Here is a 26978-nt window from a genome sequence, read left to right on the forward strand (position 1 = left end):
ACACTCTAGGACCGGCCCTCTCCATACTACTGTATGGGTACACTTGTTCCTTTTCCCTAAATTATTTCTCTTAAAAGGAATTTTTTCAAAAGTTACCACTTTTCATTTTTCTTACTAGATTTCCGTAACAGAATTACTGTAAGCAGATACATATATTTCACTGTGTCCTTTTTCTTCTTACCAGTAAAAAGGAGCGGGAGAAATATACCAAATAAGATAGTAATGATAATGGGAAATGAACATTCTGTAGGGCAGAGAGCATTTTGGTATAATTAAGGACTTTTAAAATTATAAGATTAATTCATTCTCCATTTTAAACAAGTAGATACTAAGTAAGTTATGAAAATAACCCACTGCTACTTCTCACACTTCAAGTTAACAGAATATCCAGTACCTACTAAGTATAAAGCAGTGAATCAGCATGACAGGGGATTAAAGACGACAGGACTGACATGCTTCACATGGTCCCTGAACAACCTTACAGAGATTACACCCATGATACCATATGCATTCGTTCAGTAAACATCTATCATGGTACAACAGATACAGAGACAAGGACTACAGATACTATCCTCCAAAAGCTCACTATCCAGAAACATACAAGGTGTTAAACCGAATATAATACCAAAATGCATGCTAGAGATATTGGGTATTCAGAGTAGCTTGAAAGACAGGGAGTAATTATTTTCAAAGCATCAAATAGTATTAAGAATGTTTAACATCATATAGATTAGATAAAACCAAATTATTATACTAATATTTTCACAGCTAAATCAGCTGAGACATTTGTTTTAATTTCTTGTTCAGTAGAAAATGAATCCATGTTAACAAAGATATGTTCTCCTCTGCTAAGAAGAGGGAAAAAAATCTATTTGGACAGAAAAAGGATAAACTATTTAAGGATGCATTTATCTCTGCATGTATTACAGTGCCTGAAAAGACCTTCAATAAGCAAACTTAATTTGTAGAATAAACTTGCAATGGAGGCCAGCTGAGGTGGTATACAGCATAACCACCCCCCCTCCGCCCCCCCATCAAAAGGGAAAGAAAGAAAACGAGAAACACACTGACAGACTAAAGTTACACAATAGTAAAACGGAAAGGTTTCATCAGAAGAGCTGAACTCGAGAAAAACTTTAGGGAACTAGATTTGGGGGAAAATTTGCTTTTTATGTTCTGTGTTAAAAAGACCTGAATAATTAACTGGCTTTAGCCTCATTGGACTTCAGCAAGATAACCTATAGATGTAAACTAAATTTATATTTCTCTACATGTACTCATCAGTAATATCTAGGTTCATTCTGTCTGACGAGGTTTTAACACCACTTAATCACTGTTCGCAACAGAGTTTATAAACCAGTCCCCCAAATTCCTTTCATAACCACTTTGAAAGGACTATCATTCCACTGTGTAGAAATATCCCATTACACACTGGAGCAGTACATTTAAATCACAGAATAACTTTACCCCCCAAAAGTTAACAAAATAGTTACCAAAAACTGATGTTTCAAATAACACCTGCCTATTAAAATAATGAATTATTTTCTATTATTTGGGCATTACTTGAAAAACTTGGTAATTTAGACAGGAAGCAATGGGTTTATTCATATATTCTATTTATCTACAGAAATACTGAAACACAAGAGGATAATTATTGTAGAATCATGATCTCAGCCTCTTCAAATAACTTGCAATAGTTTTATGAAAATAATGTTTAAAATCACGCCATAATTCTATTCAAAGACCACAACATAAATGTCAATTGAAAATGTGTACGGCATTAACTTGACTACAATGCCAGTTAATAGGTGAAGCCACACACAGGATTGAAACTGGCTTGAATTTTATAATCATTCTTGTATTGTTACAAGAATACACTTGGGGAAGTAGTGGACTGACCCCAAGTACACACCACTTCATGGTTCTTGTCAGAAAGAGTAATGTATACACAGGTCAAGTCAAACCTCTAAATTTTATCCCCACGATACCTGAGAATATCCTGATTAAATGTAAACAAAAAAAAAGATAATGTCTAGATAACTAATACATCTTATTATTTTTAAAAAGCTCATCATTAAATGATAAATTTATCAACACAAATTTTTTCATGTGGCTATGTGATGGCATAGTTAAATGAATTTAAAATATCATCACTTATCTCATTTTCCAAATTAAAAAACGGAAACCAGTGATATTAAAAATATTCTTATGACAAATATCTAAGCAGATAAATAAACGTACCTCATATTCACTGGAATCAATTAATAAAGTGCTATTTTGTAAGGTTCCATTTGAGACTAAAATAGAAGATTAAAATAAGGACTGACTAAAATGCAAAACTGTACTAATAGATTACCTTTCAGAAGTTTTCAATTAATCTACGTATACCTGCTTTTACATATACACATGTATTTCAGTATTAACTGTAACGCTATGAACAAAAACACTTAAGCCTACTGGTGAAGAATGGGGATTGTACCAACATTCACATCATGCTGGCTGTTTAATCTGCAGCAAGTATTAAACCTGTTCATCTATCAGTTTTATTCTGTCAACTGAGGATCATCAAAGCACCTTTCTCTTAAAGCTTTCTGGGGTGATACTGAACGAGATAAGGCACCCCAGTGACTACACGGAGCCTGGCGTGTGCTGCACAGGTAGGCCCTCTGAGGGCACACAATGAAGATGAGAACACTCCAGGCTCAACAGGTATACGGTGCCATGGCTATTCTTGAATACTATTACACTGGACCTGTAACTTGTAAAACTTGCTCTTAATGAAAGAGAAAAAAACCTAGGTTTTAAAATATCACATTCACCTCCAGAGCAAAGTTTTATGAGGAAAAAAAAAAAAAAAATCCCCTATATGTAGTATACATGGATGGACACCTATGTAGCTGGGAAGTGGATCAGAAGTAGAAAAGATTTTTACAAATTCAGAATTTTAAGGAACCCAAGTGATGACTTATTTTTCAGTCCACTTGAAACTGTGGCCTGTTCCCTGCAAAAGAAAGCAGAACATGCATAACAAAATTTTATAAGATTAGAATGACTGAGTTTAAAGACTAAGAGAGAACAGGGAAATAATCAAATTAAGTTGCGTTTTACAAAAAAGTTGAAAGTGTCTTATTTAAGGCCACAAAGGTAGTTTGTGGAAGAGCCACAAATATTTTTATGTCACCAATTCTCTCCACTCTGTCCCAGGTGAGTACTGGACAAAGTCTGCAAGTAAGTAGGTTGATGGTGGTAAACAGGCTCACAGCAAATGAAGTACAAGAATCGCATCCCCCAAATATCCTGATATTCAGTATGATGAACACTTTTCTGGCATCAAGAGAGTTTATTAATCTAGGGTGCAGGACGTACAATGGTGGAAGTGGGTAGAAACTACTTTCTGCCCTTCACCTACATAGAAATCCTCAGAGCTTACAGAAAAGATCCCCATTCTCATCACACTGACTTGACTCCGGTTCATATTATTAGGCACTGCTTTTAATATTCAAGGCTTAGAGGTTTTCATGGGCCTAAGCCTGTTTGGTGTACTTTTGTACCGAGGAGATATTTGGAGAGTAGGGGTGTTAAGTGAAAGTGTGATTTCATTTTACCCTGGTTTAAGACTTCTACTGATAAGTACTCTAGCAAGAGTCCATCATTTTGTGTAAGGGTATGTACAGCTCGAAATGCTTTGCTTTATTATCTTGGAGCAATGTACTTCTATGCTAAGAGTTTTACTCTACACATTTTAAGATGGCACTCTATTTCCAACTTTTGGACTGGACAAGACATATCCCCATATTCCACAAACCTGCAGCATGACCAGGGAATTAATAACTATCCCAGCCAGAGGAAAACATTTATACTCTGCTGACCAATCTAAATATTGAAAAGTAAATTAACTCCTGTAAGAAATCTAGTATTTAATAATTATAACTAGAAAGAAAAAATCCATATAACCTGTAAACCCTTAAAATTCTCTATTTTTTCAACTGAGAAGTAATCTGGAGTTCTATTCTACCTTCAGGATAGACGAAAGTTTGTGTTCAACCAGCTATCTCTGCTTGGCAAGTGCCATAATAAGTATGATAATACATACCAAAAAACACCATGAAAACTCAGGAACAGGATAAGTTTTAAAAAAAAAATGCATGAAAGACACAGAAGGAATACCAGATTAAGGTTATTTGACAATATTGCCCAACAGTGGACAGAAGTCACCATTTTGGATATAAAATCTTTTAAGCCAGGATTTTATGTTATTTTGATATCACATCATCAAAGTAGAGCTTTATGTGTTTTTGAGACCAATGGTTAAAAATGTATTTCTGTATATTTAAGCTCATGCATTCTCTCATTAGGACTTAGAGGAAGAAAACTCTACACATTTATAAGATTTCAAATGTTTTCCATTTAATAAATGATTTATTTGTACTAGTCCTTCGTAGTCAGTCTTCATATTCACATTTTTATTTCAACAACAATCATCTCAGACACGCCTTCTAACAAAACTGACTTAAAATATTACGACAGGAAACTATGCCTTCAGGAGCATGTTTATTGTGTTTGAGATGATACATCAGGTGCTCTCTGAGCTACAAAGGGTAAAAGGAAATCCTCTCGTTACAAACTGACAAAGGTAAAAGGTAAAACATTTTTCACAACAGCATGAACCACATACTCAGAAATAGATCTGGGTTTAATACAAATGACGTAATTCCTAATCATCTACGGCTACTTTTATAACTTCATACAGATAATGAATTAGGCTAAAATGCACTATAATATTTGGTAGACTTCAGGACCAGTATCCTTAGTACATCACAAAATACATTTTGATATCCCAAAGAAGCAAGACTTGCAAGTAGGCGTTTTAAACAGAACTAATCTACAGCTACAAAGTTCTACTCTTGATAGCATTTACCTTTTTGGGGAGTCTCCCAGTCTCCAAAGGATAAAAGCAGAGAGTAGAATCAGTATAACATATACACAGAAGTCCGTATTGTAAAGGCTATAAAGATCTGCAGCACAGTGGGAAGATGCCTTCTGCTCCTTCACACTGCATACAAATTATGTGAATTATGTTGCGTATCGCTTGGTCCACTGTCTGGCTATCCTGTCATGTTCTGCTCTGTTGGTCAAATACTGAGTGGCTATGCTTCCAACCAGAGGATCCGCTGGAAAAGTGGAAAGAACATTAGAAGATATTATACAGTGTCTTAACAGTTCAGTTCTAGCAGTTTGGAACTGAAATGTTGATTTTTCAGCAGCATCTTGATATATAATGGCTAATTTCTCAATAAGAAAAATGCTTAAAATCATCTTTATATTTTAATATTCAAATTAGAAAAGCCTCTTTAACATAGTTAATAAAGCTTTTAAAATGTGTGATTTTTTAAAAATGTGTACATCTTTAATATATAAAAACTATTTTTCACCATTAGAACTGTACTGAAAAGTAAGTGCGCCAGTATTTGTCTTTCTATGGATACTTAAATTTTTCCAACTGCAGATCCTATGATGCAAGGCTTTTCAGAATGAAATATTTCTTTCATACTGTACAATAATATGATTCAAATCATCATTCTTACCTCCATTTGAAGACTTACTTGCCATTTTGTTTTAAATAATTGTCTGAGCGGGAAACTGAATCTGAGATGTAAATTTTATTTTGAGCTTGTTTTTCAAGAAGGTGCACTATGTACATGTGGTACAAAATTTGAGGCACATCAAACAACAGCCAGTAAAATGTAAAAAAAGCTCTCTTCCTTCCTGCCTCCAACTATTTAGAAGTTTCTCTTCCTGGCAAACGATTTATAGCACCTCTACCCAGAGACATTATATATATTTATAAGCATTTAGAATATTATTGCCTATTTTTCAGTGCTGTGCTTTTTTAGTTTAATGTATCTTCGAGAGTTTTCTCCATTAATTCACACAGAGCTACCTCTTTAAGCTACATCCTCTATTAATGGCCATGTAGGTTGTTTACAATCTTTTGCTTTAATAAATGATGCCACAATGAGTATCCTTCTACACATCCCTATACTATCACTCTATCTACGGTACATATGCAACTGCTGGGTCCAAGATAACAGTAATAACCTTTGGTGGTTGATTAAATATTTAGGAAAAAATAAGTCAATTTCTTTACAAAATGACCTCTTAGTAAGATATCACATGTGAAATCCCATGCCTAAACATTACTTTTTCAAGTCAGCTACCCACATGAAAGATTGTGTGTGGCAGTTAAGCATTTCTTAAAAGTTACACACTAATGACTTTATCCCTGAATTTTAATAATCATAATCTAGTCTAACTCTCTCATCAGTTATCATTATAATATCCACTATTACCACATCTAATAAAACTGACCATAATCCAAGAAGGATGGAAGGGAGAACAAGAAGCCCTTCACCGCTGAGCAGCTGGCTGCATGCAAGCACACGACAGCAGGGAAGGAGCAAGAGCAGAGGCCCTGGTGTCAGAAACATTGCTCTCATCAGAGGGGTCTGCACAGCTCCATAATTCAGCAAATGGAGTTCAGCAATAACAAGGAGGGAGGAAATAATTACAGGGTGGAAAATCCCATGGACGGAGGAGCCTGGTAGGCTACAGTCCATGGGGTCGCAAAGAGTTGGACACAACTGAGCGACTTCACTTATTCACTTACTTTACGCCATTAACAAGGGCTTCCCTTGTAGCTCAGTGGGTAAAGAATCTGCCTGCAGTGCAGGAGACCTGGGTTCGATCCCTGGGTTGGGAAGATCCCCTGGAGAAGGAAATAGCTACCCACTCCAGTATCCTTGCCTGGAAAATCTCATGGACAGAGGAGCCTGGTGGGCTGCAGTCCATGGGGTCACAAAGAGTCGGGCACGACGGGGCATGACTGGGCACGACTGAGTGACTAACACACACTTACTTACGCCATTAACAAACTAAAGGAAGTTATTGTGAAACTTTTGGTCTATTCTAATTGAAATGGCATTGATAAGCTTCTCAAAAAGTGTTTTTTGCTGATCTTTCTACCAATAGAATTTACTTCTCAAATTCACCTTAGGACTTAAGCTTAGAAAAATGCACCGATTTTTGGAGCCTCACTGAATGTGTTAATAAAAATCTACTTACCAGGGTTGCAGTCTGTCAAAAGAGAACAAATTGACAGCAAAACCTTTGAAATAGTCAAAGCAGGACTCCAGTTGTCTTTAAGGATGTCCAGGCAGATGACTCCCTGACTATTGATGTTGCAGTGATAGATTCTGGTGCGGAAAGTAACCTAAGGGCAGCGACATTAAAAACAGATAAGCTTTATTACCAACCAAAACTCTTACTAGCAAAAATGAAGTGGAACATATTACCGGTCACAGCAAATAGCATATAACTGAAGAGCTAATCAAACACTAGTTTTTGTAATAGCAAAATTAAATTATTTTATTTAATTCAGTTGCAGGAAATTTTGTTTTTATCCAGTATAGCAGGAACTACATTGCTTTTATTTTTTTATTTTTTTACATTGCTTTTAAAACAAAGCGAGGTACAGAATTGTTTAAGTAAATGATACAGTAATTCAATATATGTATGTGTGGGCATGTACACATACACCCCTATTTAAAAATAGGAAATGAGGGAGAACAGAAATGTTTTGGTGCCAAAGGTGACAGAAAGTAGTGAAGAATATTTTAAACATAAAACTGAAGTTACATTAGTAAAAAAAGGCCATCAACTCATCACTAATCTCTCACCATGTGTCAAAAAATACTGCAGAAGGTTGGTGAAATCACCAGTGTTTCTATTTCTCAGACTTGGCTCACTGTCTTGTTAGAATAAGACAGTCAAACAAAACAAGTAAGGTCTTAAACTACTGAATAAAGGAAACCATTATATCATTGAAACGTGAAAAAAAAAGAATAAGTCATAGAAACAAATACTGGCAAATTTCAAAACAATCACAAACACAAATTCAGTGGTTAATTCTTAATTTAGAACTGCAAAATAGAAAAGATAGTTCCCAAATCCTTGGAACTGGTAATCTCCCAAGTGGAGTCTGGGAAGAAAATGGGTAAAGCCCTCAAATGTGTATTTCCGATAAGGATGCATAATTAAAAACAAGAAAGCCACCCCTGGTGTCGTGGGCAAGGAGAAGGAAGAGACCACAGTCGTACCCATTTTATCCCCACTTTTACCCTCCATGGTTCCAGTTTTAGACCCCTCAGGTCAACTGGGATCCAAAGATATTAAATGCAAAAGTTCAGAAATGAACAATTTATAAGTTTTAAACTGTGCTGTTTTGAGTGGCACGATGAAATCTTGCACCGTCCTGCCCTGCCTGGGTGTTCAGCATAATCCTGCCCAGTCACAGGCTACTAAGTAGCATCCTGGCTATTAGCTCAACTGCTGCAGTACTGCAGTGCTTGCATTCAAGTCACCCTTACTTTATTTCATAATTGCTCCAAAGCTCAAGAGCAGTGATGCTGCCAATTCAGATCTGGAAAGAGAAGCCATGAAGTTCTTGTGTTGAGTGAAAAGATGAAAGTGTTAAGGGCAGGAAAACAAATTCTACTCTGAGGTTGCTAAGATCTATGGTAAGAATGAGACTTTTATCCATGAAATTGCAAAAAAAAAAAAAGCAGGGGAGGAGTCGGGGGAACTTGTGCCAGTTTTGCTGTTGCACCTAAAGCCGCAAAAGCTACAGCCACAGATGCTTAGTTACAATGGAAAAGGCATTCGATGTGTGCAAGATATTTTGAGAGGGACCACAATCTCGTAACATTTATTATAGTAGACTGCTTTAATTGCTCTAATTTTATTATTAGTTATTGTTAATTTCTTACTGTGCCTAATTTATAAATTAAACTTTATCATTGGTATTTATGCATAGGAAAAAACAGCATTATAAAGAGTCTGGTATTATCTGTGATTTCAGGCATCCACTGAGGCTCTTGGAATTCTGCTTCTGAGGATAAGAAGAAACTACTGTATATAATTCTACAACTGTTCTAACACAGTACATGCTAGTTACACAGAACTGCTAAAATGTGGCTGGTAAGAAATAGGATGGGCTAAAAGTATAAAATACACACTAGATTTCAAAGACTCAATACCAAACAGAGAATGTAAAATAGGGCATTCATGATAATTCTACTGATTACATATTGAAATGACAATATTTTTGGACATGCTGCTGGATTAAGTAAAATGTTATTAAAATTAATTTCACTGTTTCTATAAAAAATGACTCATGTATCCTGCATTATATTTCTATTGGCTCTGCTCTAGAATATGGGAATAACATATGTTCGTGTCATTGACAGCTGACTATTCAATACAGAGCTTACAAAACATGATTAATATTTTGAATACTTTCAGCTTTTAAACCAATGAATAGAAAAGAATTAAATTTCTATTATTGTTCAAGAAGTTCAACACCTTATCTGAACTTCAAAAATAAGCAAAACTGTAGAGAAGCAATTATACGTAAACCAAGATAACAGTAGAAGTTTTATCCTTTCTCACTCGTCCAACTATAGACCTGAAGAACGCTTCAAAATACTACTTAAGACATCTTAGGGAAGGGAAGCAATCAACATTAAAGGGCTAGAAAATAAAAATATTGAGACTTTAACAAAAAAAATTAACATGCTAAGTTAATAAACACTGTATTAACCAAAACAATGATGACAAATCATATATACGTAACTATGATAGTCAATTTCTATTTTCATTAAAAGATGCTAAGAAAAATGTGTTTTCCTTTAACAAATTATCCCTCAAATATAAAGACAATTTCATAAAAACAAAATCTTGTAAATCTTTTTCTGTTAATTTTTCTACCATGTTAAAACCAATTTCCTATATGAAAAATGAGGCAAGTAGAAATAACTATTACTATAGATACAGTCATGAACTATTTTGCTAAGGTTTTGCTTTCCTGTATCATACAGGAAACTTAAGGACTTAAGGCAAACTAAATAGTTAATGATATGCTGGAATTTAACATGTGTCATTCCGAGTATGAATACAATCTTCAGTTTTATTAACATGAGGGTTTTGTCACTTTGATCTATCAAGAGCTACTCGACATACTGGAGAACATTAAATAAAACAATCAGTTAAAAATCTTAGATGCTGATGGGACCACTTAGAAAAGCACTCAAGAACTGACAGCTATAGTTGTGAGCAAATACCTGTAGTTGATAAGGAACCCTGCTATCTGCAATTTGAGGTAAATACCACTAGGTGGAACTGTTGTTACCTTATTCAGTGAGGGAATTTAAAAAAAATTATGTTTACACACACACATAACACGCAGCCATGTGAGCACAGGCTCTAAATCGCTATACATATTTTAAATAATGGAAGGAATGTAAGGAACTACATTGAAAAGAAAAACATTTCAAGAAAGCTGGCTTAACATTTCTCAACAACATCTTGTAAGTCTAACTAGAGCATAATTAGACTCACACTTAATACTGATGGTAGTAACTGCTGGCTGGACCATTTTACAGGGAGAAGTCCGAGGAAGGAGCTACTCAAGTAACTGCTATGTTTAAGACTTTAAAAATAATTGTCAGTCACTACAAGACACAACTCAACCCTTTTCACTGTTATCCACATAATTCTCACTCAGCCTCTCTCCTTCTCATTAATGCAGCATACTTACAGTGGGCACGAAATAAATGTATTAAATAGTATTAGTTCCCTCTTCTTTGCTATCGGTTTCTAGCTTTTTTTCCATCTATAACGATAGGTTATTCAGCAAAAAATTTCCTTATTTCCGGAAGCTGTCAAATTTACCTTTTATCCCAACAGATTTCTTAAGTAAGGTTCATATGATATTTTCTCTCATACCATAATTTATTTGCTTATTGATATGCAAAGTGGCATACCTTTATTTACATTTAACACACTCTCCACTGATTGTATACAAAGCTATTTGTAAAACAGAAGTCAATTACTACCACATTTTAAAAATCGTTGGTTACAAGAGTTTCCACATAATCCATGAAAAACAGTAACTTCATCCACACATTAACTCTTATGATAACTGATTCTGGAAAAGAATAAGTATTAAAGAACGCAATTCTAGGTTCTTACCTTTGGTGGCTTAAATGGATAATCGGATGAAAATGTGATATCCAGAAAAAACACACCACCTTCATACACAGAACCTGGTGGACCAAGTATAGTCGATCTCCATTCATAAATGTTATCTCCTTTAGGCCCAGCACTATTTAAAAGAAATTAAAAATCAATGTGTGTATCTGTGATCTATGAATATTAGCATCTTAAACCAATTAAGTATCAAAGGTAAATTTGTATGAGATAAATATTAAAAAAAAAACCCTCAACCAACTTGTGCAGGAATGTGTGAATAAACATATTTGGAAATAGTTCTAACTTATAGAAAAAAACCACAAGAACGAAAAAACTTTATCCAGAATTCCACTTTGCTCATTTGCTTTAGTCAACTCCTTTTCTCTTTCTCCATCTCCCATTTCTAAAATACACACACACACACACACACACCATGCTTTTTTTCTAAGCCAAGTTCAATCTATCACAGTCCTTTCCTCATTAAGTATTTCAGTATCATTTCCTAAAACAACCTAATATAACTGCAATACAGTACAACTTCAATAAAAGTAAAATCTGTACAATACCTACAATCTGCAAAATAATGTCAACTGACCCAATTATGCCTTAAAGAAAACCTCAATTTTCCTCCAGATACAGAATCCCAGTCTTGAGATCAACCATCTATGTCCAGTGTCTTTAGTCTCCTTTAACACAGAGCCTTTCAGCCTTCCTTTGCCTACTACAATATTTAGCATTTTTGAAGAATACAGTTCTTATTTTAATAGAATGCTCATCACTGTGAACTTGTCTGGTGTTTCCTTATGATTATACGCAGGCAGTACATTCCTGGCTAGAAGAGAACATAAGTGATGCTGTGTTCTTCCCAGGGTGTCATATCCAGAGGCACACTGGTGATGTTAATTTTCATTATCCAGATCAAGAACTATGCGACTACAACCAAGAAGCAGTCTTTGGAAACTCAGTGTGTGTGTGCTCAGTTGCTTCAGGCATGTCCAACTCTGTGACCCCATGGACCAGAGCCTGCAAGGCTCCTCTGTTCATGGGATTTTTCCCAGCAAGAATACTGGAGTGGTTTGCCATGCTCTCCTCTAGGCAATCTTTCTGACCCAGGGATCGAACTCAAGTCTCGTGTGTCTCCTGCGTTGCAGGTGGATTCTTTACTGCTTGAACCAACAGGAGGGGAAGCCTAAGACCGTGCAAATATCCCACTCTTCATCAGCACGTCTACCCTAGATTTAACATCGACTTGAGATTCCTGGCTAAGTGAACTTTACTATGACAGTGATAAAATCATAGTTTTCCAATGTCAGCATTTCCTTCACATTTACCAGCTGGTGCTTGAACCCTCTCTTCTCCTATCTGTATGAACATGTGTATTACTGGTGAGGTCTCATGGATTCCTATCTTTTTTCCTAACCATTTAGAATTCTTCAGTTCAGTTCAGTTCAGTCGCTCAGTCGTGTCCGACTCTTTGCAACCCCATGAATCACAGCACGCCAGGCCTCCCTGTCCATCACCAACTCCCGGAGTTCACTAAAACTCACGTCCATTGAGTCAGTGATGCCATTCATCCATCTCATCCTCTGTCATCCCCTTTGCCTCATGCCCCCAATCCCTCCCAGCATCAGAGTCTTCCAATGAGTCAACTCTTTGCATGAGGTGGCCAAAGTACTGGAGTTTCAGCTTCAGCATCATTCCTACTGCATTTAATTATTTTGATGCTCAAATTATCCCAGATTTGGCCAATGGGAACATCTTCAAAATGACCCCTGTATCCTTATCATACGCCACCATCATTTTGGGGGAAGCATTTTCTTACTTTTTAGCATTACAGTATGTTCCAGGCTCCATCCTTGGAATCTGCTACTTCTTCAAGGAGCTCTGGTTCCCTTTAGTGAGAATGTATCTCAAGGTCTGAGTGCTAGGTGGCGTTAAATCCCGAGTACATTACACTGTGTTCAATACCATCATTTCATTTATAAACTACAATGACAGATAATTTAAATAAAATCTAAACTTACAGTAGTTTTCAAATTTACCTTACAGACTTCTATTTTTCTCTAACATTGTAGACTAACTTAACTTTCTGCTCTGAAGTATATATAATGCTTTTCTTCTTTTAGCGACTGTCAGTTTAGAAATAATCCACATGTTTGATTTAAAATAAGTGCAAACCAACACTGATAAAGCAATGACGTTAGGACATTCAAACATACATTAAATGATCTGCTGCTGCTAAGTCACTTCAGTCATGTCCGGCTCTGTGTGACCCCACAGATGGCAGCCCACCAGGCTCTGCCCCCCTCCCCCCGCCCCGGGATTCTCCAGGCAAGAACACTGGAGTGGGTTGCCATTTCCTTCTCCAATGCATGAAAGTGAAAAGTGAAAGTGAAGTCTCTCAGTCGTGGCCAACTCTTAGCGACCCTATGGACTGCAGCCTACCAGGCTCCTTCGTCCATGAGATTTTCCAGGCAAGAGTACTGGAGTGGGTTGCCATTCTTAATTCGGTAAAACATACACTGTAGACTGTAAACATTAAGCAAGCAATGCAATCAATAATCACTCTGAAAACAGTTCATACAGAAAGAGTGTAGAAAACTTGATGGTACAATCAAAATGTTTATCGTATGTTTCAAAAACCTATTTTAAAGGTAGATATACATGAACTATAAAATCTTACTATTATGGCCTATTTACAGAAAATATATTTTTGAAAAACATTTTCTAAGTCTGAAGTATATACAACTGAAACTAATTACAGTAATGGCTCATTGTTCGGTAATCATTTGAGAATCAGGTATACTCCCTAAGGGAATTTTTGCTCTAACTAAAAAGATACAAAATGAAGTTCCAGTTTTGTTTATAAAAAGAAGACAGTTTAACCTGATTCAATGACATTTCCTTTTCTAAGTTAATTTTTCCCTTGATGACTCAAAGTAATCATTATAAAACTATAATGTGAGACTTTTACAGTACAGCTGCTTTACTACGCTGCTTCTAAACCATTCAAGTCCTCCACACACTGACAACAATGACAATGATAAAAGCAGCAACTAAGGTTTCCTTCATAAGAAGCCAAGCATTTTTCAAGCACCACAGTACACATCTCACTGAATTCTCCTTAAGAAGCTATAAAACATACTACTATTAGATGACTATTTTTTAGATGAGGAAACTAAAGTTCAGAGAGTTAAATAACTTTCCATATATCCCACAGCTACAAAACATTCTGACAGCATTTGGACGAAATCTGAATAACTCTCTATTGATCTCAATGGTTTTGCTATACGTATATTTCTTCTTACAATTTCTGTGCTACTATGTATAATTTAATCTTCAGTCAAATTTCCCGAATATCTGGGGAGCAATATAAGAAAGGCTATTCTCCAAAGAAACTGAATGAATATCCTCAGTGATACTCTGGTTTTTGGCAGAATTATGTTATGCTTGAGATGGCTAGGGATTACTATACTTTAGTGACTCACAGAATTTCAGCATGAAAAGGATCTGGTTGACGCTCAACCCCTCCTTTTACATTTGAAACCAATTCACAGAAAGTAAGTCATCCATCTCAAATACTCTCTTCCAGGTGGTGGAAGAGCTGGGACTCCCACAGCAAATTCTTGGTTCTTAAATTTGCTTTCTTCTCAGTTGCGCTATTTCTGCTACAAGACACTAAGGATCCGGCTATGACAGCAGGATATGAAATGTGGTTTTCCCCACTGTCTTGGTGGAGAAGGAAATGGCAACCCACTCCAGTGTTCTTGCCTGGAGAATCCCAGGGATGGGGGAGCCTGGTGGGCTGCCGTCTATGGGGTCTCACAGAGTCGGACATGACTGAAGGGACTTAGCAGCAGCAGCAGCCACTGTCTTGGAGTAGACCTAGTAGGGCTGTAGCTCATGGTTGTGTTCTAAGAACACCTAGCCTAAGATGCAGGACTTAAAAGAGATGTGGGTTCGATCGCTGGGTTGGGAAGATCCCCTGGAAAAGGAAATGGCAACCTACTCCAGTATTTCCCTGAGAACCCCATGGACAAAGGAGCCTGGTGGGCTACGGTCCATGAGGTCACAAACAGTCAGATACAACTGAAGCAACTTAGCACAGCACAAGGTAAGTTAGGGCTAAAATTTAGCCCTTGTTGGCTGCCCTATCTGGAATAACTTTCTCAATGGTGCTACCTGCTAACGAAGATGTGGGTTAGTGGGGAGGTAGATGGACGGGCGGAGGTGGCGGGGGCATGCTGGATATACGACTGACTTCAATCTAATTCAACCACAACATTTTACAGGCTAGTAGCTGACCTGCCACCGAGGCGTCATAACTGAGTAGATAAGGGGTGCTAAATGCTGGCAATCCAAGACAGGTCCTAACGACACCTTTCCACTAGTTCTTAGTCTCTCTTTTCCAAAAAGAACAACACTCCAACAATTCTATACTCCATCCTGGAGCATCAGTTTTTTCCTCTGGTGAATCATGCCCACAAGAAGACTAAGATGCCATTTCCTGAATCTTTGAGCTAACCTTGATTCCTCTACCGCTTCCAGCTCTCATTTCAGTTACCCCTAACAGGCTCTTATCTCACCACCACCCCCCCCACTGGAACAGCTCTCATCCAGGGTCACCAGTGACCTCATCACTGCTCTGATTGCTCATTTCTCAATCTTCATCTTATAGACACAGTTAGTCACTTCTTCCTCCTTGATATGCTTTCTCTGCTTCATTGTACTTACTGGTTTTCCTCCTAACTTCCCTGGCCCCTCCTTCTCAATCACTAAATGCCATTATCACTATGGCAATCACTGTTGCCATTCCTTGTCTCCCTAACTTCTAAATATTGCCAGTCCTTCAGAGCTCAGTCCTTAAACTTCTCCTTTCTATGAACATAAACTCTCTTGTTGATCTGCTATTTTATGGCTTCCAATAGCAACAGTAAGCTCTGAACATTTCTATACTGATTTTCAGGGCTATAAATCTAAATGCCTACTAAACAGTCTTTACTTTGAAATCTAATATTTTGAATCCAATAATTTTGAAAAGTTTAACACGCCCCAAATTGAATCCCTGATCCCGATTCCTCTTACAAGTTTCCCTACTTTTGCCTATTCACGCCTAGACCTCACCCTTGACAGCATTCATCTCTATCCCGCATCTGTAAATTCCATTGGTTTTATCTTCAAAACATACCTCAAATTCTACTACTTCTCCTGATCACCTCCACCTTGACTGAAAACACCAGCATCCTTTGGCAGCTTAACTACAGTAGCCTCCTTGTTTCCCTGTGGGACCCCAACCCCACCACGGTAGTCTATTGTCAGACAACCAGACAGAGTGATAGTAAATCAGCTCACGTAACTGTGGTCAAAACCCTCCGTGATAATAAGGCTTCCCTTCTTATTCTGTGTTAAAGTTCTATGACCTAAAGGCACTGTATCATTTGCTGCTATCCTTTTCATCTGCTCCTCTTTTCCCTGTTCAGCTGGCTATACAACTTTCTTCAACATATACTGTACATATCCACCTTGGGGCCTCTGCACCAGTGTCCCTCTGCCTGGAACGCTCTTCCTCAAATATGCACATGGTTTGTGCTCCACCACCTCAAGGTCTTTGTTGACTCAAACCCCACCTTCTCAGTGAGGCTTTTCTTGGCCGCTCTCATCTAAATGCCACACACAATTACACATGTCATCCTCTTCCTATTTTTTCCCATAGCACCAATCAGCCTCTAACGTGTATTTTATCTATTCCTCTCACTTACTATTTATTGGTCTGTCTCCCACTAGAATATAAGCTCCATGAGGCTGCAAGATGTGAAGCAGGCTCTTTAACTTACAGTGGGCTGGGCTGTTTATGCCCTGAAAAGCGGATGTATTTTAATCATTCAAAGTGACTAGAGTGTTATGCGATCTGCCCAATCGGAGATGAAAGGGAGATCTTAGAGCATGTTTAATGGCAAGGGAAAGGGAAAGAAAAAGGGAAAGGAGAAAGTGAAAAAGGAACTTTTTCTTTATACAGGTATCCCCTGCTTTTTAAAAATTCACTTTATGCCATTCTCATGCCACTTTACGCCTGCTCTTATGAAAGACCTGCTTGTTTTCATCAACCAAAAGAGACATGAAGAAGATCTTTGCTTTTGCAAAAAAAGGTGAGAGGTGAAAATAGCGACCAGTCTTCACTTGCATTTAACACGGAGGCGGCGCGTCCTGAGCAAGAGAGCAGCACCAACAGCCTCCTCCCCGGGAACTGCACCCTGCATCTCAGCGTTAAGCTGCCGCAGCTCTGATCTGTGTGTCTGTGGGCATCTGTGCTTCATTTTTATTTATTTCGTGCACTGTGAGCAAGATGTGTCCTAAGGTAACTGCTTCTTCACTTGACGTCATTTAGGCTTACCAAAGGTTTCCTAGGAGCACTCTACTTTCAGATAATGGGGTAAACCTGAATTAACTTCAGAAGAAAAGGTTCATTTACTCAAGTAATTTACTGACACAGCGAAAGTAAAATCCATTTCAGTTCTGAGTCGAATTATGCAAAAGTAGAGACAAAATTAACAGGAACTTTGTTTACTGAAATCTCACTATTTGCTAACACCAAAAAAGAAAGATGAATTGTTAAATTCCATAATTAAGGACTTAAACTTGTTTAAATACTATTAAGAAAATGAGAAGTACTTTTATTTTACTGTTTTTCTCCTTTTCTCCCTTTAAATACCATGTTTCCCATAAGTTACTACATCTTCTACACAAAACAAACACAAGTAAAAAGCAGGTAGAAAGTTAAGACAGCGTGACAAACTTGCACCTGGGGATTTTCTGTCACCAGCTGTTCTTATTGTTAACGACTGACATTATTTTAAACATTAGCAGCAGGAAGACTGATCTTAGCAAAATCCATTTCCTCATCGCTTGAGTATTAATTCAGCAATTACTGTTACTACAAGGGTCATAAACAGTAGTAGCCTCCACAGAACTGGAGTGCCCCAGAAGAAATTTCAAATGCTTAATATCAGATTCAATTTTATACATATCCTTTTTTAAAAAACACAATTCTTTTATCCACACAGCTTTTTAATTCCATACAAAGCAAAATGCAAAGATCTGCACTAAAATCTGTATGGTTTCTATCCCTATGGCAATCTTAAAATAGGCTGAATTAAATCAAGGAGATAAGACTATCAGCAATGACAGAAGATGGACCTAAGTATGAAAACTAGTACAATGGTGAGCATCCCATTTTAAACCATTAAACTGCTAAAATAAATATACCTGCATGTAGTACACATTTAAAATTTAAAAATTATTAATACAAGTTCTTACTTAAGCATGGGTTTAATTTTATGTCTACAAGAATGAAAGAGCTTGAACTAAGATAACACGTTCATATAACCTATTCATCATAGACATGAATAGACCTTATCCACCATGACTAAATTTTAAAACACTACATTAATACAAAATCTATTACCAATAAAAATAAAACCAAAGAAGAACTAAATAAATGGAGAATACGCTATGTTCATGAGTAAGAAAACTCAATACTGTCAAGATGTCAGTTCTTTCCATTACTCTGTGGATATCAACAAACTGATCATGCAGTTTACATGAGAGACAAAGACCCAGGAAAGCCAACACAGCATCAAAGGAGAATGAAGTCAGAGGACTGACACTATTCAACTTCAAGACTTACTGTACAGCAACAGTAACCCAGACACTGGGGACCTGGCAAAAGAATAGACAAATGGACCAACTGGACAGAAACAGAAGCCAGAAACAGACCCACATAAAGTCGAGTGACCCCTGACAAAGGAATGAAGGTACTACAATGCAACAGAGACAGTTTTTTCAAAAAATGGTGCCACCAACAACTGGACATCCATATGGTAAAAAAAAACATAAAATCTGGACACAAACCTTACACCCTTCGTAAACATAAACTCAAAATGGATCACAGATCTAATATAAAATGTAAAGACATCATTAGGAAATTCTAAATTAAAACAAGAAACCACTACACACCTCTATCAGTGGCCAAAATCCCAATCACTGACAACAACAAATACTGGCGAAGATGTGGCACAACAGGAACTTTATTAACTGCTGGTGGGGATGCAAAATGCTACAGCCTCTTCAGAAGGCAGTCTGGCCGATTTCTTACAAAACTAAGCATATACTCTTACCACACAATCCAGCAACTGTGCACCTTGGTACTTAATGAGCTGAAACCTTATGTCTATACAAAAACCTGCACAGGGATGTTTAGAGCAGCTTTCTTCATAATGGCCAAAACTTTGAGGCAACCAAGGTCACCTTTAGTCAGTGAATGGATAAATAAATCGGTATTAATATATTCAGAGGGTAGAACATTATTCAGTGTTCAAAAGAAGTAAGCTATCAAGTCATGAAAAGACATAGAGGAAACTTAAATGCATATTCTCAGTGGAAGAAGCCAATCTGACTCATACATGTCGTATGATTCCAAATATACGACGTTCTGGAAAAAAATCAAAACTGTGGAGTTTGTAAAAAGATCAGTGGTGGATAGGGTTTAATGGGAAGGACAGGATGAACACAGAGGACCTTCAGGACAGTGTAACTATTCTGTACTGACTGGGTGGGCGCTCAGTCATGTCCGACTCTTTGTGACCCCATGGACCCCCAGCAAGCTTCTCTGTCCATGGGATTTCCCAGGCAAGAACATGGGAACAGGTTGCCATTTCCTTCTCTAGCGATCTTCCCAACCCAGGAACTGAACCCGAGTCTCTTGTGTTTCCTGCACGGGCAGGTGGGTTCTATGACACTAGTGCCTCCAATACGTGGTGAACACACGCCATTATACATTAATTCAGACCCCCAGTGAGCCCCAGAGTGAACCCTAATGTAAGCTAAAGACACTGAGTGATGACCAGGTGTCAAACGTAGCCTCATCATTAACAAATGTACCAGTGTGTCACGAGATGGTAGTGAGGAAGCTGTGTGTGTGCGGACAGCAGGTGTTATGGGAACTCTCCGTACTTTCTACTCAATTTTGCTGTGAACCTAAAACTGCTCTAAAAATAAAGTTTATTGATTAAAAAAATGCAAATAAAGTTAAGAACAAGTAAACGTTTCCATATTAAAGCAAGTTAGTAACCATTTCTTTAACTGTTGGTTTATGAAAAGTTTCAGACTTAAAAAGGGATGCATACCCTCCAAATCTGTTTTAAAATCAGTTAATTTGGAACTTGGGTCACATTTTAACCACATTAATACAACTGGTAGTTTCAATGCTGGTTCATACGTCAGTTTAAACAATTTCCCCATAACTTTAAATGAAGTACTATATATGTGAAGATCCCAGACTTTTACTAATGAAGACACCAAGAATATCTATTATCCCCTCCAAGTTGTTAAGACAAACACTCAGCACCCTTTCTCCTCCTAGTCCCTTCTACTCTGTTGGCTGAAGACTGTAGAGTTCTACCTTCCCTGGGACACGAAAGTGGAGTGTGGGCGAGAAGGTAATCTCAGTGATCAATGAGAAACTCACTTTAACAAGGTAATCTATGGCGGTCAGGGCTTTGGGATATTCCTGGCAGGTAGAAAAAATTTAATTACATTAAGTACATCAAATGCTAAACAGATATGTGTGAAGTAGATCAAGCAACCTTTGTATTGGGAAAATACGTCCCCAAAGGAAGAGCTGCTGCAACAACAGTAACCACGTGCACTGACTGAGCATTTGGATGTCGCCGATACAGCCCAGGGTCACTACATTAAATGCTGTGTATCTCATCTAACCCTCGCAACAATCCTGTGAGATAAGATCCCAGCTTCCCAAATGAGAAAACCAAGGCTCACAGCAGGTAAGTAGCTCTGCCCAAATTCTCCATGGCTAGTATGGAGGCAGACACAATGAGTTTATCTAGAGAGAATACAATCTTAACCATATCTTTATATTTCTTTTCAAACTTGAAACATTTGTTTTGTAAGTGAACAGGTGCTACTCCTGACTGCTCTGGGAAAAGTCATATTTCTCTAGATGGAAAGTAACTATGAGTTTACTGTTAGGGAGAAATGATATAAGACAATGGGAGAGGGGAAATGTCTTAGAAAACTACAATATAGACCTAGCAGTCTGTCAGCAGTTCACAACTATCTTCTCATTCCCCATCCCCAGCAAGTTTGCCTCTTTCTGGTAAATTTAAAGCCTTGGGAAGTCTGCAGCATTGCTTATTAAGCCATATTGTGTCTTGCTGAGTATATGAATTCACTTTGAACCTGAAGTATGTGCTTGAGCTTTTGCAAAAGTTTGCGCACTTCACCACAGCTGACTCAATGGAGAAAATGGAAACAAAGTCATTCATTTATTCACTAAAGATTTGAGCATCTTCTATTCTGTGCTGAGCACTTATGCAGAAAACTCAAGATATAAAGGCCACTGCCTTCAGGGAAATTACTGCCTATCTGGGAATATAGTGAGTAACCAAATAAACACACACCTGTGTGCATGTGCACACACACACACACATACACAGAGGAGCAGAGAACGTGCTACAAAGGACAAGTATATTTGCTGAGTGACAGGAGGATGTAACCTAGTTAGGAAGCACAGGGAAGATTCGCAGAGTAACCAATGTTTGAGATGCTATTTGAAACACTCAGTGGGGGTTAACTAGGAAAAGGCTAAAGGAAAGAGCTGGGGAACACTAAACAGCATAGGTAAATGCCCAGAGGGGTAAGGAGCAAGGTGACGGGCAGGGCCTGGAAACAAGTCTAGTGTGGCAGACGCAGAGAGAACAGCGGAGAGCGCAGTGAGATGTGAACTGAAGAGGGAGCAGGACCCTGCTGAGCTGTATTATAGATCCTGACATCAAAATATTTTAAGCAGGGGCAGGGCTGTCATACTACTATTTACATTTTGAAAGCATTCTTCATATTGCTATAAGGAAAATGGTCTAGAAGAGAACCAGAAAGGCTATGTCAGTGGACTGCTGTGGTAATTCAGGTGAAGATGAAGGCAGACTGGACTAAGGTCGTATTAGAGGTAAAGAGAAGACAATGGATCTGAGAGAGATTTAGGGAGTAAAAATCAACCAAACTTGTGTTTTTTGGAATATAGGAGGTACAGCAGAACAAGATAGCAAGAACAGTTCAGTTTTCTGGATGTACAACTGAGACGCACTCAGATACTAGGATAGAGACGATGGAAAAGATGGCTTTGGACATGCTAGGATTAAGACGCCTTTGAGATGCACAAGAAATACACAAGAAACAGATGTATCACAATGTCAAAGCCCTGTCTGTGTTAGATATCGACAACTCAAAGTAGATACAAATTTCTGAGACCTGAGTGCACAGGTGGTAACTAAGGTCCTGCAGATGAGCATAAACCAGATTACGGGAAAACACAGGGATGAGGAGATGACACTTAGAAAACCACATATAAATCATGATAATATATAGCAGACCATGACAAGTATGTAATAGAATGACAAAAAAAGTAAATGGGAGCAAAGCAAAAGAGATTAATTACATGAAGAGCTATGGGGGGAAATGTGGCTTTGAAAAGGATGTTAGACTAGAGAAGACTTCATCTGCTAAGAATATGGGGACCACACCAACTCATAGTGAGGAAAATGAAAACGTAATTCGGAAAGATCTGTAAGACATGTTAAATAGGGTGGGTGGGGGAACAAAAAAGAAAACGGAGAGTACAGAGCAATGGATACAAATACCACTATTACAGGTATAAACTGCAACGGCTATCTGCATGTTGGCAATATAAACAGACTCTTTCTGGAAAGATATACAAGAAAATGCTAATATGCTTTCCTCTAAGAAGAATCTGGTGCTCTGTAGTACAAAGGAAACCTACTTTTCACTGTATACTCTCTTCTATTCTATTCTAAATTGTTTCCTATGTACAAAAAAAAAAAAAGTTTTGCCTTTTTTTTTTAACAATTAAAAGAAAGGGGGGGGGGGGGAAACAACCCAGTGAGTTTTATGTGACTAAAGTACCAAGACCACAGGAGGAAATCTAAACCATACAGGATTTTAAACAGGCAGAGTGAATTTGTATGATACGTTTGTTTTCCTCAATCCTAGCACTTGGGCATCTGAGACACCCTAATTCTGGAATAACAAAGATTTAATAAAAGCTTTTAGATGTCTTGGGTAGAATGACTTATCTTTTCTTAAGTAGCATCCTTGCCCCCATTCCTTGCACATTATAAAGTCTGGAGCAAAGCAAAAGAGAGATTAACGTCCAAAATTAATTTATGTTAATTTGTCCAAAGTTTAAGCTTGGCCAATATACTGTAAATCTGTATCATGTGTCAATCATATTTAAAAGGATCATCTCATTTTAACTTACCATCCTCTATTGAATACTTTAGGACAGACTATGACTGGGTAAAATAGAACTAACAAGTTGATAAATGTGCCAAGCTCTTGTCTAGTTTATCATAAATGTTATCTTAAGCACAAATCTGTCTTTTAGTTTTTCTGTATGTTTGTTTTAAAGTCTGAGTGCCAAGTATGAACTGTTTCTGCTGTACGCTCCATTTTCGTTCAAAACTTTATGAAGCCCACACTGAATCCCTGACCTGCAAAAATTTTTCAAAATTAAATAAATCTATTTCCTGCTTATGTTCTGTTTTATGAAAGAGCTTTTTCCTTAGTGGATAACGTAATTATAAAGCTTCATAACATAGGTAGTACATATAGATATAAAACAGTAAGCAAGGTACTTTCAAAATTCAGTGCTAATGGCCCATTCTTGTAACACTTACAGAGCAGCCACTATTTGCTGGGCGCTGTTAGGTACTGAAAGCAGAGTGATGAACAGAAAAATCTTTGCCCTCACAGAGGCTGTACAAATACTGCCCAAATATCACAAAATTATGAACATAAAAGGAAAAGTGAAAGTGAAGTCGCTCAGTCGTGTCCAACTCTTTGCGACCCCTTGGACTGTAGCCTACCAGGCTCCTCCATCCATGGGATTTTCCAGGCAAGAATACTGGGCGAGTTGCCATTTCCTTCTCCAGGAGATCTTCCCGACTCAGGGACTGAACCCAGGTCTCCCACATTGTAGGCAGACACTTTACCATCTGAGCTACCAGGGAAGTCTTGAAATATGAAACATGAAATAATGCTAGTTAAATGCAAAGTCACTTACATAAGCAGGATTTCTCCCCAAGAGTACTTAACGAACTAATCCTTTGTTTTACGTTTTGTTTCGTCCTAACAAATCTAGGGAATGGACTATATTCCTTTCAGTTAACACTGGTTCACTCAAATAATAAGGGGAGAGGGAGGGGAGGAACATTGTGGATTAAATCTCCCAGGTGATTTTAATAAGCAACACTCTTAAGAACTACTAAATTCACCGATGGTATTACTATATCTGAAGCCATGGGTTGCAACCTTGGCTGCCAAGTGGAATCAACCATGTAGCTTTAAAAATTACTGATCCTTAGGCTGTAGCCCTGAGAGATTTTGACTTAATCAGTGTGACGTGTGGGATGTGGCCTGAGCTTAAGAGAGATTTAAAAGGTCATCAGGTGATATAAAGTGTAGCCAAAAACATTCAAAAGGACTTGGGGGAGGGGGGGAGCTGATATGCAGGAAGAATGGGAAAATGCTCAGCTATGACACAATTACCTAGGCTCTGTACTCCTATTGTGCAGACAGATGTTAATGGGCCACAGTAACTTCTTGCCAAAACTCATTATCACCTTGGATTATAGTGAATTCATGAAGTGATGCTGCTCTGTTGGGCTCAGCCAGGGGCATGATAACCTCCCTGGACAACTCCTCCATCACCATCTCCCAAAGCTACAATGATAACCAGCAACATGGGTGCTAGTTGCTCAGTCGTGTCCAACCCTGCGGCCCCATAGACTGCAGCCCACCAGGTTCCTCTGTCCTTTTCCAGGCAAGCAATGTTAGTTGCTCAGTCGTGTCTGACTCTTTGCGATCTCATGGATTGCAGTGTGCCAGACTCCTCTGTCCATGGAATACTCCAGGCAAGAATACTGGAGTGGGTTGCCATTCCCTTCTCCAGGGGATCTTCCCAACCCAGGGATCAAACCTAGGTCTCCTACATTCCTGGAAGAATTCTTTACCATCTGAGTTACCAACCAACAGAATGGGCTTCTGTTGGAAGCCCAACAGAATACAACAATTTTTAAAAGTGTGGTCAAATGAGAAACTGTCTCAAAAACATTCTTACTCACAACGCACAAGTAATTTTGCCTATACATTTGTCTCTAAAAAGTAAAATGTCTTATCATTGTTTAAGATCCCTGCTCTTCCTCTTCTCTGCTTTCTTACCATTTCCTTCTCCTTCTGATTACAAAGCAGAGGTTGACTTGTAAGTATCAGGTAGAGCAATCAGATGGGTAAAATAGTATTCTAAATCCTATTTATATTTAGTAATTTCTCTCAGTTCACCTTGTAACACACAGAAAATTCCACATAATTTGGGAAAACACATTATTAATTATAATGATTATTAAATCTAGAACATTAACCAGTAACATCACCAGATATTATTATGACCATCAAGCTATAAAACACTTTTAAAACAGACCTAAATAGTTTAACACCCACAACTATCATTCAGGGACTTTAGTAATATCATCTAAAAGAATATAAAACAGTAAAAGATTTACTAAAATAATCAAGTACATTAATCTATGTGACACAGAACAGTTCTACTGGCATAACACTGCATACTGAAACCAGGTTAGAAATGTGAAATTGCAAAAGCAGCTGCTGCACAGTAAGCTAAAATCAAACACTCCTTAGGATAAGACCTTATAGAAACCACAACCTCCTACTGGTGAACACTTGCATTCTGTCCCCTTGAAAGATCCTTTTTCTCCCCCACTTCCATCTCTTATTATCTGGATTTACCCTAAAGTTCAGTCTCACATACCCTACCTTTTTGATATCACAGGTATCATTACACATACACACTCCCTCTCTCTATATATATATATAGCTTTGAGATAACATTTCACAGAAACTACATATACATTGCTTCCAAGTCTAGAACTGTAGTACTGTATATTCTGCATTTACTGAATGTCATAATTATCTGTCCAACTGTCACCTCAAACTCAACAAGGTCAAAATAGTCTTCAAAACAAAACCTGGCCCTTCTAAAGACCAAAAATTATAGGACTTGATAGCAAAAGTGTGGGCGGAACAGTCATGCTCACACAATACTGATGGATGGAGAGAGGAGTGAACCTTTTAAAAGTTCTTTAGCCACAAGTGTCAAGAGCCATTTGGTCAAGTAATCCCACTTCTAAGAAGCTGTCCTAAGAGAATAAACGGAGATGTGGATAAAGACTTGTATAACGAGGCTCAAAGCAAATTAACAATGAAACTCAAACGTCTAACAAAATGGTAACAGTTAAATGATGAGGTTTTCAATGAACTATAAAATTGTCACTAAAAATCATGATTCTGAAGATCATTTACTGACATGGAGAAATGCTCATAACAGATTAATGTGGAGAAGTGTCACAAAACTGTATTAGTGGTAATCAAAATGTATAAAAAATATGTGCATATATATTTTAAATAAGCTAGATAAAAATATTAAAAGTGGTTATATCTACAGTGGAATCATAGTTGATTTTTATTATGTGTATTTTTGCTTTTGTGTCTTATCAAATATTCTGCAATAATTATACTTTGAAAATCAGAAAATAGCGTTATTTTACAATACAGCAATTTCACTTATCATTTCAGTTACACAGACTTGAGTTTTAAGCTTCCTTCTTCTCCAGGCCGCATATCTAATCATTCAACAAACCCTTTTAAGCAAGTGTTTTGATAACACAAGAATGGAAGTAGCCAACTAATTGTACTGGGAAGGTTCAGAAATCCTCTGGAATCCT

General features: G+C 37.6%; 1 protein-coding gene across 3 annotated transcripts in view; it reads right to left on the reverse strand.

The window, feature by feature from the left end:
- Positions 1-4516: 4516 nt before the first annotated feature.
- UBE2E3 (ubiquitin conjugating enzyme E2 E3) overlaps positions 4517-26978 on the reverse strand; it is a 93534-nt gene continuing 71072 nt past the window's right edge. For all 3 annotated transcript variants that reach the window (XM_068967644.1, XM_068967646.1, XM_068967645.1), the window contains exons 4-6: positions 11089-11221; positions 7123-7270; positions 4517-5171 (exon numbers count right to left, since the gene is read on the reverse strand). In XM_068967644.1, coding sequence (XP_068823745.1) covers positions 5074-5171; positions 7123-7270; positions 11089-11221 — 379 coding nt within the window. In that variant the 3' untranslated portion in view covers positions 4517-5073. The remainder of the gene's footprint in view (positions 5172-7122; positions 7271-11088; positions 11222-26978) is intronic.

Source organism: Capricornis sumatraensis, chromosome 3 (genome assembly GCF_032405125.1).
Source record: "Capricornis sumatraensis isolate serow.1 chromosome 3, serow.2, whole genome shotgun sequence".
NCBI classification, from domain to species: Eukaryota; Metazoa; Chordata; class Mammalia; order Artiodactyla; family Bovidae; genus Capricornis; species Capricornis sumatraensis.